The 15,543-nt window shown below is 43.0% G+C and overlaps 2 protein-coding genes across 3 annotated transcripts; both read left to right on the top strand.

The window, feature by feature from the left end:
• Positions 1–1,258: 1,258 nt before the first annotated feature.
• Positions 1,259–4,015, top strand: rps9 (ribosomal protein S9). The gene is made up of 5 exons (XM_056285723.1): positions 1,259–1,285; positions 2,366–2,478; positions 2,606–2,728; positions 2,964–3,150; positions 3,753–4,015. The coding sequence occupies exons 2-5, from the start codon at positions 2,382–2,384 to the stop codon at positions 3,928–3,930; spliced, it is 585 nt and encodes a 194-aa protein (XP_056141698.1). The 5' UTR covers positions 1,259–1,285; positions 2,366–2,381; the 3' UTR covers positions 3,931–4,015.
• Positions 4,016–4,101: 86 nt separating this feature from the next.
• mboat7 (membrane bound O-acyltransferase domain containing 7) lies at positions 4,102–11,043 on the top strand. Of its 2 annotated transcripts, none has more exons than XM_056285722.1 (9): positions 4,102–4,545; positions 6,176–6,258; positions 7,248–7,377; positions 7,602–7,728; positions 7,911–8,067; positions 8,488–8,683; positions 9,228–9,380; positions 9,483–9,659; positions 9,855–11,043. In XM_056285722.1, exons 2-9 carry the CDS (start codon positions 6,183–6,185, stop codon positions 10,264–10,266), a joined length of 1,428 nt encoding a protein of 475 aa, XP_056141697.1. In that variant the 5' UTR covers positions 4,102–4,545; positions 6,176–6,182; the 3' UTR covers positions 10,267–11,043. The 2 variants fall into 2 exon arrangements, with proteins under 2 accessions (XP_056141697.1, XP_056141695.1); XM_056285720.1 differs by having other exon boundaries at positions 6,154–6,258.
• The last annotated feature ends 4,500 nt before the right edge of the window (positions 11,044–15,543 follow it).

Raw genomic sequence — 15,543 nt, 5'->3', positions numbered from 1 at the left:
AGTAAAAGGTGAAAATCAGAAAAGACAAAATCAGCGATAAACTTGTGGAAGTCTCTCCAGGGTGTATAAGTGAACTGACATGAGCAGAACAAGTGGACGGAGCCTCTGTGTGAGTCATCGGTGAACTCGCTGGGCTGACGCTGGAGCAGCCGGAACTGAAGATGGCGCTGACCTTTGACCTTTTGACTGACGCTCTTTTTTTCTTTTTCTTTTTTTTTTGCCTTTGCCCCTGGTTCTTGTGTCGTTGACGTTGTATTTTGCGTGTCTTTACGTTTTGGTTCGCTACTGTTTTCAATAAAGTTTATTAAAAAAAAAAAGGGTCAAGCGAGCGGAAAAAAACGAGCCTTTACCGATGCTGTTTTTCTGCGTTATCTCGTTTACGCAACGCGTCTGGTGGGCGGAAATCACGTAGAGTTTCCGCTTTCACTTGGATTTTATCACGAAAATATTGTATTACAAATAAGGTACGAGAAGTTACATTTAAACTGCTTCACAGATGTTATCCAGTCAAGTCCCTTCTTGTAAAATACAAGATTAATATTGACACACTCTGTTCCTTTTGTGGCAATGTGGATGAAACCATATGTCATTTATTTTGGGATTGTACCTACTCTCATGTTTTTTGGATTGATCTAAATAATCCTATAAATAACAAAATTGACTCTTCTTGTAAACTGGACATCCAACATGTTTTATTTGTTCTGTCACAAAATGAGGAAATAAGTTCAGAAAAAATGTATATTATCAACCTATTAATATTTGCTAAATTTCATATTCATTGTACCAAATTTGCATACCAGCGTCCAAACATTAGTGTATTCAAAGCACTTCTTTCATCCTATTTAGAATCTTTAAAAGAATGTATGAATCCTAAAGCCAGCAAAACCAGAAGACTATGTGAAGAATATCATTTAACTTAAACCCTGTATCTCGAGCTTTTTTATTTTGTCTTTTCTTTTCTTTTTTTATGGATATGTAAATTTTAATTTTGAAATAATTTATATTTTTGTAACTACTTTTTGTCCTATTGTGATGTAATATTTTCTTGTTTATATGTTTTGTTCAATAAAAAAATGTTAAAAAAAAAGTAAAGTTTCCGCTTCACTTGACGCGCTGAACTCGTGGTTTTCGGCCGCTGTTTTAAGCTGACGAAAAAGAAACTACGCCACTTCCGCCAGCGGCGCCCCTGCGCCGGTGACGGGAAATGTAGTTTATAAAAGTGCCGTATAAATACCGGAAGTCGCCTGTTGACTTCCTCTTTACTGCGCGAGCCTGAGGAAGACAGGTAGGGTTTCTGTTCTGCGCTTTCGCTGCGTACACAACCCTTATAATACTGGTTTAGCCCATAGAGAAAGCACTCGGAGACAACTGCGTTGGTTATTAACGGGTTTACCCGGATAGCGTAGCGTTTTAGAAGGCATTAGCAGGAATGGCCAATGGGGCTGCTATGCTAGCCAACGTGTGCGGCGGCCAACGTGGGCTGACCGGTGCGGCGGCGGCGGCCTCGTCGTAAGGTCTTCTTCATATGAAGTTGGACTGCCTTCAGAGTCGCAGTTGTCTTATTTGAGCTACTTATTCAACATAAATGTAGATCCAACGATTTAACGATTACTTGCGTCGTGCTCATGCTTGGATGTGCGGTTGTAGTTCCACCACTATGCTACGCCAACCACGTCAGCTAATTTGCTGGCTCAACTAGAGTACCGGAGGATCTATGGGAGGCCATTGAAGGTCTTTTGAAGCTGTAGTCTTTTTAACATTGAATGTCCATAATTATAATATAATAGTGTAAACTACTAATAAGACACGTTAGCCACCTAGCTAACTGGTCTGGCCCTTTAGCCGAGCGGTTAGCAATGTCTCCTTGTGGTGCGGTACACCTCGTATCGAATCCCGCACCGGGCAAGAAAATAACCGGGTACAATGTTACAAATGTAGCGATTTGTTCCACCTGCAGAAGGAGATCAGTATTTCACCGGGATTTGATGACGGTCTTCATTTTAGCTTGGAATTTAGCAGAGGTGGAAAAACCCGGTCCAGAAAGTAAAAACCCTAACCATGTCTTTACTCCATCCATGTATTAAACCAGCTAATTTGGGAAACTAGTCGGTGCAATCTGATGGTTTAGTACATGGGTGGAGTAAAGACACAGCTAGGGTTTTTACTTTCTGGACCGGGTTTTTCCACCTCTGGAATTTAGACAGCCCGGTCAGATTGACTTGTCACTAGGTCGGCGCGGTTAGTTGGGCCTCAGCAAAACACACGTTCGTAAGTTTTTCAAGTCGATGAATTGCCATCAAAAGTGGCAAATAAATGTGCCATCTGTAGTGATGATATGTAAACTGCAGTTGTGTTGATCTCACAGGCGCAACTAAGCCAACATGCCCGTTGCCAGGAGTTGGGTTTGTCGCAAGACTTACGTCACCCCTCGTCGTCCCTTCGAGAAGTCCCGCCTCGACCAGGAGTTGAAACTTATTGGTACGATTTGACTCAGTTAGCATCACCTAGCATCATGACACGGAATAAAGCTCTACTCTCTCTAGCACATATCATATATTGTTTTGAATTCCATATCAACCTTGCAACTTGAACCATCTTCTCTCAGGCGAGTATGGTCTGAGGAACAAACGTGAGGTATGGAGGGTCAAGTTCACATTGGCCAAGATCCGTAAGGCTGCCAGAGAGCTGCTTACTCTGGACGAGAAGGATCCCAAACGTCTGTTTGAAGGTAATGAATATTTGGTTAAATTTCAGCTTTGTTTTTGAATTGGCCGATGATTTAACTATCAACTGTCATATTTTCTATGATGTCAAGAATTCCTCGTCAATGAGGCCAAGTTGCATAACAAAACAATTGCTCGGGTGTATTTTGGGCTGTACAGATGTTATACCTGTAGTCACTGAGTTTAAAAAATAAACTGGCAGTGATGCAGTCTCTGAGGTGCCTGTTTGATACGTCTCAGGTAATGCCCTGTTGAGGCGTCTGGTGAGGATTGGCGTGTTGGACGAGGGCAAGATGAAGCTGGATTACATCCTGGGTCTGAAGGTTGAGGATTTCCTGGAGAGGAGGCTGCAGACACAGGTCTTCAAGCTTGGTCTTGCCAAGAGCATCCACCATGCTCGTGTCCTTATCCGCCAGAGGCACATCCGGTAAGCACCTAGTCATGGAGCCCTTAGACTTCGTCAAAGCGGCAAAATGTAGTTTTGGAAAGTCACACTGCACCAAACTCATGAGAAACTTTCAATGCTTCCTCTTTCATCAGAGGGCCACCAACTTGTGTTGCTCTCCGCTGAGATCAGTTTTAACATTTCAGCAAGGTCAATTCGGTGTCAAAGCCGTATACCTTGTCGGTAAACATTGCCCAGAGCCAATCCTGCCAACCAAGAGGGCCCAGACTGTGCCACTAGATTTGTGGCTGTCAGGTAATGAATGTATGGAGGATTGCACCTCGGGCAACTGAAGTACAGCATGTTCTTATTCAGGCCAATGATTTAACTATTGACAGTCAGATTTTTTGTGGTGTCAAGAATTCCTCGTCAATGAGGCCTTTCCATAAATTGACTTGTCCCCCCCTTCAATGTCAATGGACCAGTTTCTAAAGAAATACATTTGTTGGTCTGCTGGGGGCAACCTCTTGCTTAGCTGCCCTGTTCCCATGATATCGTTGATTGAAAGCAGAAGCTGTGCAAGGAATAAATGAGCCTGGCATGTGTCTGCAAGTTACCCTTACGATCCCCTCAATGTCTTGCAGTGTGCGCAAGCAGGTGGTGAACATCCCCTCATTCGTGGTTCGCCTGGACAGCCAGAAACACATTGACTTCTCACTGAGGTCACCTTACGGCGGTGGACGCCCAGGCCGCGTCAAGAGAAAGAACGCCAAGAAGGGCCAGGCTGGAGCTGGAGGAGCTGATGACGAGGAGGAGGATTAAGAAGGTTGTCCTCCAGGGGGCGTTTTCCAATGCTTCCTGATCCTTCAGATTTTCAATAAAAAAAAAAGACTCATTTGACCAGAAATGTCTTGTCTGTCCCATTTTATTTTAAGTTTTTGCTGGAATGGATATAAAAGTATGAATGTGCTGTTGAGGATGGTCCGATCAGTTGTGGTAGTTTGGGAACTGAGGCAATAAGGGGAATGATTGATTTAAATCTTTTACTTGATTATCTCGAGGCCCAGAAATCTCATCAGCTCATCCGGACGCAGAGTTTAGTGGGAGAAACTAGTGATCTCTCCCACTAAGCTGTCCAGATGAGCCGATTCGACTTTATGAAATATCATAAATGATGTGCATAGGAGATAGCTGCCAAAAAAAACGCCCCTCGTTGGATCGCGAAGGTTTTTGCTGAAGGGGCGGTCGCGCGACCAGGCCGGCAGCACGGTTGCCATGGGATCGTCCGCGCCCCTGGAAGTCTAGAACCGTTTCTGGTTGACACGAGCCGCCCGTGGGCGGAGTCAGTGAATCCCGGAAGTGGCCGGAGAGCGCTCGGTAGCTAGCGAGCGCAAGCTTAGCGGAGCTTTATTTTACTGCCGTGGTCATTTTATGGATGTAAGTACTGTTAAACGCCTCCACTAACTCGCCGGATTTGCCCCGTTATGCCGTGAATACGCGTCTCCGGAACGTTAATATCAGCCCATCCGGCCGAGCGCCGAGAATGTGACAAACCTCGTGTGTCGTAATCCTGCTAGCTAGTGGCGCCTCACTTGGACGGTTTTACGAGTAGACGGTTCCGGTCAGTGGTCATCTCATTCTATAAGGGGGCACATCTGGGTTAAGCTTCTCACTGAGGATTCGGTTAACTTGGCCATGGGGATGTAAGATCATATTTGACACAAACAGTTTAACAATACACTCAAGACTGTGTTGCCCGACCTAGAAACAATACATGTCATGTCCTCTCCAGTGTTTCTCAACCGAGGGTCCGCGGACCCCTAGTGGTCAGTGGTGTAATTGCAAGGGTCCGCGAAAATAAAATATCTTTTAAAAAAAAGATCCTATGACATTTACAGAAATAGGATTATTTTACTCAAATGTGACTGAGACCTTTATCTACCTAAACTATAAAGGGTAACAGGACTTTTTTCTCTAATTGCATCTGTTTCACAAGTGTAATTTATTGTATTTTAATAAGATCTCGCTCCCGTTTGCATTGTTAAAAGTTACTGCATAAGAATGCTGTTGTTACATATATCTGAAAGTTACTGAATACATATTCTGTTTTGTTACATATATCTGAAAGTTACGGCATAAGAATTCTGTTTTGTTACACATATCTGAAAGTTACTGCATAAGAATTCTGTTTTTACTATATCCAAGTTACAACTGAAAGCTCTTATTTTTGCCCCAAAGAGTGAATAAACGCTATAATGCAATTTAAAATGCAGTTTCTACTGTTTCTATCAAATTGCAACCCCCCCTCCCCCAAGATCAGGTGGAGGGGTCCTCAGGGTAGATCAAAAATACGCAGGGGGTCCAGGATCCCAAAAAGGTTGAGAACCACTGCTCTACACTGAGTGTGGTCTTTTCATTCATATAACTTCATAAACTGCATCTAGATTGTAAATATGGCGAAACACCAAAACCAGGGCTGACAATTTCAACATATCCGCATTGCCAGTGAACTGGCTGGTAACTGGTTAGGATTACCAGATGCCTTTTGTTATGGCTTTACATTGAGAAGACAAGTTTCAGTTTTAATTTTTTTTTAAGTTTTATACAGCCCACAATTCAGCTTATTCAATGAAATGAATGGTAAAAAAAAAAAAGTTCTGTCCACCACACCTGTCAGTCGTTTTGAAAAAGAGAAGGGGTCTTATGCAACTATATTTTGGGAACGCCACACATTTTTAAATGCTAGTTAACTTTGGTTCTAGTCTGCCTTACTGGTCAGGGTGAATGTTTTTAGAACTAGCCTATTTGAAGAGCTAAACTAAACATGGGCTGATCGAGACAGCTAACTTCTCATCTTCAGCTGGCATGAAATCAGCTTGACAGCCATACAACCAAATGGGTTTCACCTTTGCAAACCTTAAAACATTTGGAGATGTTGTGTAGCATATTGTTGTCATACAGGTTCTGTACTTTGGATTAATTCAGATTTATGGATGTGACTAATGCTTTTTTTCATGAATGTCTTATTAATGTGTGGTTTGAAAGGTTCTCTTCATTCCTTTGCCAGCAGAGAGATGTCTCCTGATGAACTGGTCTACCTGGGGATTCTCACTGCCTCTATCCCTATTGGATTCCTCTTCCGTTATCTAAGTGAGTGTTTTGGGTCAGCTCAGGTTTTCATATAACAAGGAGACTAGGAGATATTTTCCTACTTAAACATGGCCTGGCCCTATCTCGTGATCCGATGCTGCTTAGCATAAAAAAGGAATTTGATGTTTGAATATATTTTGGAAAAGGTCAGCTGACAGACTTGTATGCCTACATAATTTTAAGGGGTTGCTGTAACTTTTTGTTTTTAGTTAGATCTCTCTACAATGAGTGAGATACAGATAGGTGACAAATGAAAGAAAAAATCTGAATGCTTGACCCCTACAGTGAGGGGGTCCGAGGGCTCGGTTACGCTGTGGGGGACATTTTCCTGGCTTGGTTTGGGTTCACTCGTCCCCTTAGAGGGAAGGGTCGCTGCAAATCAATACAAAGTTATTCTGAGTGATCACCTTTATCCTGCGATGAGACATCTCTATCCTGATGGGGGCAGTCTCTTCCAGGATGACAATGCCCCCATTGATAGAGCATGAGGTGTCACTGAATGGTTTGATAAGGATGAAGATGATGGAAATCATATGCCATGGCCTTCACAGTCACCACATCTCAACCCAGTTGAACACCTATGGGAGATTTTGGACCGACGTGTGAGACAGCGCTCTCCACCACCATCCTCAAAACACCAAATGAGGGAACATCTTCTGGGAGAATGGGTGTCCATCCCTCCAGTAGAGTTCAGAGACTTGTAGAATCTACGACAAGGAGCACTGAAGCTGTTCTGGATGGAGGCTCGTTGTGGCTCAACACCTTACTAAGGCACTTTGTGTTGATTTTTCCTTTAATTTGTCACCTGTCTGTATGTAGCTGTCATATTTGAGGTCATTAAGGTATTTTGGCTGATCTCACACAGCAATATTTATAAAAAACGTTCCACTGAAATATTGCACATGTCAACACTGGAATGCCTTGTAGGACAATATGAACAGTAGGTTACCATCTTTATGCACTTCACTCCTTTCATGATGTTTCTACAGGTCCTCCTGTGAAGCAGGGGGCAGCTCTGCTGGTAGGCCTCTCCGTTACCATAGCAGCCTGCCAGATCCACACACTCCACTCTCTAGTCACAGTGATTGGAACATGGATAATCATAAAGACCAGCTGGCGGTGAGAAGCAAACATCCAAACTATTATGAACATGATTTACCATAACAGTGTTTGCAACATCTCCTTCTCGTCTCTCTCTGTCTCTCTCTCTGTCTCTTCGTTTTTCTCTTTTCGTGTCACTCTGTCTTATAAGCATCCTGTTTGAGGTTTCTTAAATGTGGTCATGATCGATGACGATTGGTTACGTTAGACTGCTCATCTCACCCTGTCCCGCCCTCTACCAGGACTTCCCCGGCACTCACTCTTGGCTGGACCTTCCTCTACCTCCTCTTCTTCCGGCTGGTGACGTGGTTCGGTCTGCCAACACCGACACCATTTGCCAATGCCATCCAGCTGATCCTCACCCTTAAGGTACAGAGGAGGCCAAGGTCACACAAAGACACACAACAATGGATAAATAGAGTAGTCATTAAAAAAAAATCTATTCTAACAGAACATAATCTCTTTGTAATGATTTCTCACACACATGCGTTCTTTGTGCATGTGCCGATATACAGGTTCACGTTGATGTTTCTTTTTTGTTTTCCACTCAGATGGTGAGTCTAGCCAATGAGGTGCACAGTTACCACCTAGAGAAGAAAAAGGAAGTGACCTCTTTTTCCAAGTCCCCTGTCATTGGCGGCCTTACTCAAGAGCCATCACTTTATGATATTTTGTCTTACAGCTACTGCTATGTGGGCATCATGACAGGTAAGTCTACTCAGGTGTGTCCACTGCATCTTCCCACTGTCAGATATGTAAAGTTAACAGATGGTTCTCTCATTTTTCCTGCGTGTTGTTTGATGTGAATTTTGCGTTTGCATCCATTTTAACTCTGGTCTTTCTCTGTCTCACTTCCTGCCACTTGTTGAATATTGTGTGAGTCCGTATATGTTTTCACTATCACTGAAATTAGTTGAGATTTTTTTGTGATTCCTCTGCCTTTTCTTTCTGCCTTTTCCCTTTTAACCATCCGACCGCTTCCTGTCTTGTTATGCACCGCGTTGTCCCCTACTGTCCCTTTTTGTGTTGATATTGCCCACTGTAATCCCTATTATCCCCGCTCTTTTATAATTGTCTCCTCTCAATGCTGTCTTCATCCCTTTATCTCATCCCTTCGTTTCCCTGAAGGCCCGTTTTTCCGCTTCCAAACCTTTGTGGATTGGCTCAGGCAGCCCAACCCACTGACCCTGCCTGGCTGGGTCCCTTGCTTGCAGCGGCTAAAGCTGGTGCCTCTCTATGGGGCTCTATTCCTGTCGGTGAACTCTGTCTTCCCCCTGGCTTACGTCCGCACAGATGAGTTCCTGGAGCACCACTTTTTCTTCAGGTATGTTTAATCTGCCCACTGTACCAAAGCAGTTGCTGTTAGTAGCTGCTTGATTTTTTCCCCTTGTTTTTGGCTGATTGATTCAGCAGCCACTCACACTTTGCAAAATTTCTTGAACCCCTTAGTAATTGTTCCTTTGTCTGACAAACTTTCAAGAGGAACTCTGTTGTTATCCGCCTCTGCAAATTAACCCCAAGAGGCAACCAAACACGTAGGGATAGCGTGGATATGTATACAGGTTCCTCCAGCAACATCTTTTTACCATTTATTTTAGCCTTAGCTGTGTCCATCAGCTAATCTGGTATTATTGTGCACTACAGAAAAGCGGCTCTTTGTTGATCTCAGTGTAGTGTTGGAGCTTAATATTGGAGGAAGTAGAGGGGCACTAAGCACTGTTTGATAGATTGTTCTGCCAATCATTCTTTTACAAATGGTGAATTGCAGGTTTACCCAAATGATGTATCTACAGGGAACATCATCGATGGAGACGGGGATGAATAACACGTTTCTGTTCTTTTCTGTCTCTCTCTCACTCTTTCCCCAGGTTGTTCTACATGATGGTGGTGTTCTTTGTATTTAGGATGCGTTTCTATGCAGCGTGGTGCGGCGCGGAGGCCGGTTGTATCAGTGCAGGGTTAGGCGGCTACCCAGAGGGGGCGTTGGCCAAACCCGGGGGAGGACCCACTGTTAACTATAGGTACCATGTCGCCAAGTTTTACCGCTATAAACAAAGAAGATGCTCCTGCCTTTGTCTGCGTATGTGTTGGGTTGTTGAAACCTTTTCATTCCTTGTGACCAGCCCTGACCCGAACATCCCGGTGGCATATGACTTCAGAACCATCCAGAACATTGACTGCTACAACACTGACTTCTGCGTGAAGGTCCGACACGGCATGCGCTACTGGAACATGACTGTGCAGTGGTGGCTACATCACTACATCTACCCCAACTCCCCCTTCAAAGCCTACACTCTCAGGTATGAGATATGGTAAAGAATTAACAGCAGTATGGATGAGATAAATCAATCCAACAGCATGATACACATTGCTTGGGGGGGGGGGGGACATTTTAATGGGAAAAAAGGGCTTGTCCAGAAATACAAGATCTTATCTTGTCTTAACTTATTGCTAAATTTCACTGTGTCCGACTTGTGATCATCCCTTACCCTCAGGGCTGGCTGGACCATGTTCATCAGTGCCTACTGGCATGGACTCCATGCTGGCTACTACTTGTCTTTCCTCACCATCCCCCTGTGCATAGCAGCCGAGTCTGCCATGGAGGCCTCTGTCCGATCCAAACTTGGCCCCCAGGGACAGAACGTGTTTGACTGGGTCCACTGGTTCCTGAAGATGAGGGCCTACGATTACATGTGTATGGGGTTTGTTCTGCTGAAGGCCAGCGACACCGTCAATTACTGGATGTCCATCTACTTCGTCATGCATGTCATTGCCATTGGCTTCATAATACTGGCCAAGGTACTCAGGGGAGGGAAAAGAGAAGGGAAGAGAGGGGAAAAGGAGGGGAGGACAGCGGGAGACAAGGCAGATAAGACAAAAGAGGAAATTAATGAAAAGAAAGAGTAAATTTTATCTGTCAGATAGTAGGGTTTTTGGTGAAACGTTAGTGTAAGAATACAGTTTGCAAAATTCATTGAGCTGTCACTCATCCATACTGGCTGCCAGTGTGAAACAGGTCCGGTGAGGATTCCAGTTGCAGAGTGTTGTGCTATTTACTGTAAGTAGGGCAACACTTGGCTACTTTGCATTTTCTGAAATTTTTTGCTGTCTTTGATTAGAAACCTCATTTGACTCCTGGTGCGTATCGGTATGATATGGAAAACCCAGTGACGGCTGACTTCAGCGATATTTGGTTATAAGCCGCACATGTAAATATGTGTACATATATTCACAGCATTGGAGAGGGAACGTCTGAGCTCACTGAATGTTATTGTTGTAGTGTGTGCCAGCGAACAGCGTGCAGGTCATTCCTCTTCCACATACGTCTGTTAGCCTGTGCAGTATTTATGAGGGTTTTTTTTCCAAGTCCAGTTTACACATTAAAATGTTTTTAAACTTTCTTAGAGGTCAAATGGGGATTTTACCTAAAATAGAAATATCGACATACTGCCGAAGAAAAAGCAGGATGGTGTAGGATGGCCACTAAACTTGAAACTTCTTGAAACAAGGCAGTAAGAATCGACTTGATTGACTGAATGTCATAACCAAACCAACATTCCAACAGTTGACATGCACATATCTATATATCTATCTATATATATATAGACGACAATGACCTTTAGATGACCTTTGACAGCTAATGATTGCTTATGGCATGAAACAGGCTTGTACTGTCCATTGAAGAATTACTTGAATTACTGGATATATATATATATACATATATATATATATATATATATATATATATATATATATACACACACACACATATATATATATCATGATATGATGATATTCCGCTCCTCATTTGTTGAGCAATTTTATATCAACACCATTGACAGTTTCCGGGGGCAAAAAACGCTATATACGTACATATACACGGTGGTGCAGTGGTTAGCACGGTTGCCTCGCAGCAAGAAGGTCCTGGGTTCGAGCCCCGGGGTAGTCTAACCTTGGGGGTCGTCCCGGGTCGTCCTCTGTGCTGTGTGGTGGAGTTTGCATGTTCTCCCCGTGTCTGCGTGGGTTTCCTCCGGGTGCTCCGGTTTCTTCCCACTGTCCAAAGACCTGCAGGTCAGGTGAATCGGCCGTACTAGATTGTCCCTAGGTGTGAGTGTGTGTGTGTGTATATATATATATATATATATGTCGGCCCTGTGATGGCCTGGCGACCTGTCCAGGGTGTCTCCCTGCCTGCTGCCCAGTGACTGCTGGGATAGGCTCCAGCATCCCCGCAGCCCTGAGAGCAGGATAAGCGGCTCGGATAATGGATGAATGAATGAATATATAGATATATAGATATGTCAAGTGTTCATTTTTTGATAGATGGGAGAAGGTGTGGCGTGAATGGTTTATCATAATATGTGCAGGGCAACTTTTTCTGTTGTTCCCGTACCAGTTGGGCTGCTCTCGGTTTTGTAAGATACTGTAAACATATTTATGAATCACATTTATTTGTAGCAACAATTTGATATACAAATGTATTTGATTTTACCTTTGGCATCTTATATCGACTTGCCAGCTATTTTCAGCTGCAGCAGAAAGTCAAAGTGAAACCTTCAAATCTTTGAATTTGCTATTCTACATTAACTGGACATGGAGACCAAAATGGTAATAACTATGGCTATACAAAATAGATAAATAACGCAGCGCTAATTATCAGCAGAGGCTTTTAAGCCTCGTGCACAAACAGCAAGGCGCAATACACGTATGTAAATGAGATTACAAGAAGCAGACAGGATGTTGCGAGGGCGATGTCAGGTCCCAAATGGCATTATTTATTGTCTTAATTTGGGGGAAAAAATGCAACTACAGATTTGATTTGAATAACCTTGAATCTGTCTGTGTTCCCGTACTGTCGCTCATTGTTCGGTGAGTTGAGTCTGGTCTCTGTTGTTGGTGTATAATGTTCTTTTCCTTTGCTGTCGTGTCTTCTGTCATTTGTACAATCTCAAATGCCATCCTCGAGAAGATATGCAGAGTGATGTACTGTACTGTACTGTACTGTACAGCAGTGTTTCTCAACCCAGTCCTCAAGGACCCCCTATCCTGCATATTTTCTTTGCAACCCTGAATAGGTACCTGTTTGTAGTTATTCAACCAATCAGCAATGAAGTTTGTCAGACGTTGCACACCTTGCATAATTAAGTGCTGCGAGATGATTGGTCGAGTAAGTATAAGCAGGGCTACCTATGCAGGGTTACCATGAAAATCTGCAGGATAGGGGGTCCTTGAGGACTGGGTTGAGAAACACTGCTGTAAAGAGGGTGTTGTGGGGCGTCCGGGTGGTGTGGCGGTCTATTCCGTTGCCTACCAACACGGGGATCGCCGGTTCGAATCCCCCTGTTACCTCCGGCTTGGTCGGGGCGTCCCCTACAGACACAATTGGCCGTGTCTGCAGGTGGGAAGCCGGATGTGGGTACGTGTCCTGGTCGCTGCACTAGCGCCTCCTCTCGTCGGTCGGTCGGGGCGCCTGTTCGGGGGGGAGAACTGGGAGGAATAGCGTGATCCTCCCACATGCTACGTCCCCCTGGTGAAACTCCTCACTTGTCAGGTGAAAAGAAGCGGCTGTCCACCAAAAAACGACCCCATAGGTCGTTTGAACAAGCAGCTTATTAACGACCTATAGTTGTCGGTCGCGCTGCCAATAGCAATGTTAGTTACTATACTAGCCAGCGAAACAACACTAAAACGCACTGACTACATATTCTGTTGTTCTCACATTGTTTTTATCACTATTTACTGACTGCTTACCTTCATCAGCCTGTCTGCTAGGCGTTGTAAGAAGGATGGCAACAAGTAGATAAAAACCCACAATGCACAGGGGCGAAAAGTATTTGTGGCATATCTCCTGGCGCCGGTAGGGGGCGCTAATTTAGGAAACGCTCCTGTGGGTCGTATAGAGCAGTGGTTCTCCACCTTTTTGGGGTCCTGGACCCCCTGCGTGTTTTTGATCTACCCTGAGGACCCCTCCACCTGATCTTGGGGGAGGGGGGTTGCAATTTGATAGAAACAGTAGAAACTGCATTTTAAATTGCATTATAGCATTTATTCACTCTTTGGGGCAAAAATAAGAGCTTTCAGCTGTAACTTAGATATAGTTAACAAAACAGAATTCTTATGCAGTAACTTTCAGATATATGTAACACAACAGAATATGTATTCAGTAACTTCCAGATATGTGTAACAAAACAGAATATGTATTCAGTAACTTTCAGATATATGTAACAACACAGAATATGTATTCAGTAACTTTCAGATATATGTAACACAGCAGAATATGTATTCAGTAACTTCCAGATATGTGTAACAAAACAGAATATGTATTCAGTAACTTTCAGATATATGTCACAACAGAATTTTTATGCAGTAACTTTTTAACAATGCAAACAGGAGCGAGATCTCTGATTAAAATACAATAAATTACACTTGTGAAACAGATGTAATTAGAGAAAAAAGTCCTGTTACCCTTTATAGTTTAGGTAGATAAAGGTCTCGGTCACATTTGAGTAAAATAATCCTATTTCTATAAATGTCATAGGATCTTTTTTTTTAAAAGATATTTTATTTTCACGGACCCTTTGCAATTACACCACGGACCACTAGGGGTCCGCGGACCCCCGGTTGAGAAACCCTGGTATAGAGGGTTGGAGGACATGTGGTAGTCTGCAGCCCTCCCCGGATCGGCTGGAGCAGCGACTGGGAAGAGTGGGGTAATTGGATTTGGGAGAAAAACACCCCCCCCCCCAAAAAAAAGAAACGAGGGAGAGAGAAGGTGTTGTCTGAAACATAATCGCAACCCGTTCACTGCCAAAGTGTCTGTTCTGCCATCAAGGACCAAACATTTGACACGCGTTTGTCGCGAGTTCGACTCCACATCTAAAGGTTACCGAACGTACTCCTGAACAACGCTGCACAACTATTGTCGTTGGGAAAGAGTCGTTGTGCAACCTGGTCGCCTGTTGTGAGCCCTTTTCCACTCGCAACTACTTTACCCTGTGTTGTAACTAGTTCTCTGTTTTATTGCCCCCCCCAGTCGTGCTGTGCAGCTTTATTTGCAGGAATCTGGATTTGAAAATAATGGAAATGATTTTATGGTTTTTGTTTTCGTTGTAACCCCTCCCCCCCCCACGTGCCAAACCCCAGCCCTGAAGATAAAGATAAACATTTTCTAGGTTTTATTTCTTTATTTTATCGTTGCAGTAAGTGATCATTGTGAATAATAGTTTTGTTATCGCGTGGAACCGACCTCTCGTTTTTTGTGTTTGTCTGTTTCACATGCCGTGATGATGGTAACATGCCCTGCATTTAACAGTGGTGCATACAGAATACATCATTTCCTCACAAATGTGAAGTCCTGGTCATTATTTTAAGGTTTACTTAATGCCCTGTAGAACCTGATAATGTAATAAATTCCCAATAATGTAATAACCCCGATAATGTAATAAAAATCTGCTCTTGAGTCCATTGAAAATGCAGTAAAACCTGATAATGTCATAACTTCCTGATAATGTAATAAAGTGCATTTCCCAATAATGTAATAAACTTTTTACCAATAATGTAATAATGTGTTACATTAACGGGACGTTATTAGGGTTTAGGGTTAGCTATGATATAGTTTATTACATTATCGGGAAATGCACTTTATTACATTATCAGGAAGTTATTACATTATCAGGTTTTATTGCATTTTCAGTGGCCTCAAGTGCGTTTTTTATTACATTATCAGGAAGTTATTACATTATCGGGTTATTACATTTTCAGGATTTTTACATTATCAGGGTTATTACATTATCAGGGTTTATTACATTATCAGGGTTTTTACATCATCAGGGTTTTTACATTATCAGGGTTATTACATTATCCGGTTAGTACATTATCAGGGTTATTACATCATCAGGGTTTTTACATTATCAGGGTTATTACATTATCAGGGTTATTACATCATCAGGGTTTTTACATTATCAGGGTTATTACAATATCAGGGTTATTACATTATCAGGGTTTTTACATTATCAGGGTTTTTACATTATCGGGGGATTAATTACATTATCAGGAAGTTATTACATTATCAGGTTTTATTGCATTTTCAATGGCCTCAAGTGCATTTTTATGACATTATCAGGGTTTTTACATTATCGGGGATTTATTACATTATCAGGTTCTACATGCCCCTTTTCCACTACA

Source organism: Lampris incognitus, chromosome 9 (genome assembly GCF_029633865.1).
Source record: "Lampris incognitus isolate fLamInc1 chromosome 9, fLamInc1.hap2, whole genome shotgun sequence".
Taxonomy (NCBI): domain Eukaryota; kingdom Metazoa; phylum Chordata; class Actinopteri; order Lampriformes; family Lampridae; genus Lampris; species Lampris incognitus.
The sequence above is the reverse complement of the archived record's forward strand: the minus strand, read 5'-3'. Positions and strand labels throughout refer to the sequence as shown.

Bases quoted from the DNA above. Each gene is read 5' to 3' on its own strand.
- rps9 (XM_056285723.1), top strand. From the start codon at position 2,382: ATGCCCGTTGCCAGGAGTTGGGTTTGTCGCAAGACTTACGTCACCCCT. The intron at 2,729-2,963 runs GTAATGAATATT...GATACGTCTCAG, and splicing joins TCCCAAACGTCTGTTTGAAG to GTAATGCCCTGTTGAGGCGT. The intron at 3,151-3,752 runs GTAAGCACCTAG...AATGTCTTGCAG, and splicing joins ATCCGCCAGAGGCACATCCG to TGTGCGCAAGCAGGTGGTGA.
- mboat7 (XM_056285722.1), top strand. From the start codon at position 6,183: ATGTCTCCTGATGAACTGGTCTACCTGGGGATTCTCACTGCCTCTATC. The intron at 7,378-7,601 runs GTGAGAAGCAAA...GCCCTCTACCAG, and splicing joins ATCATAAAGACCAGCTGGCG to GACTTCCCCGGCACTCACTC. The intron at 9,381-9,482 runs GTACCATGTCGC...CCTTGTGACCAG, and splicing joins GGACCCACTGTTAACTATAG to CCCTGACCCGAACATCCCGG.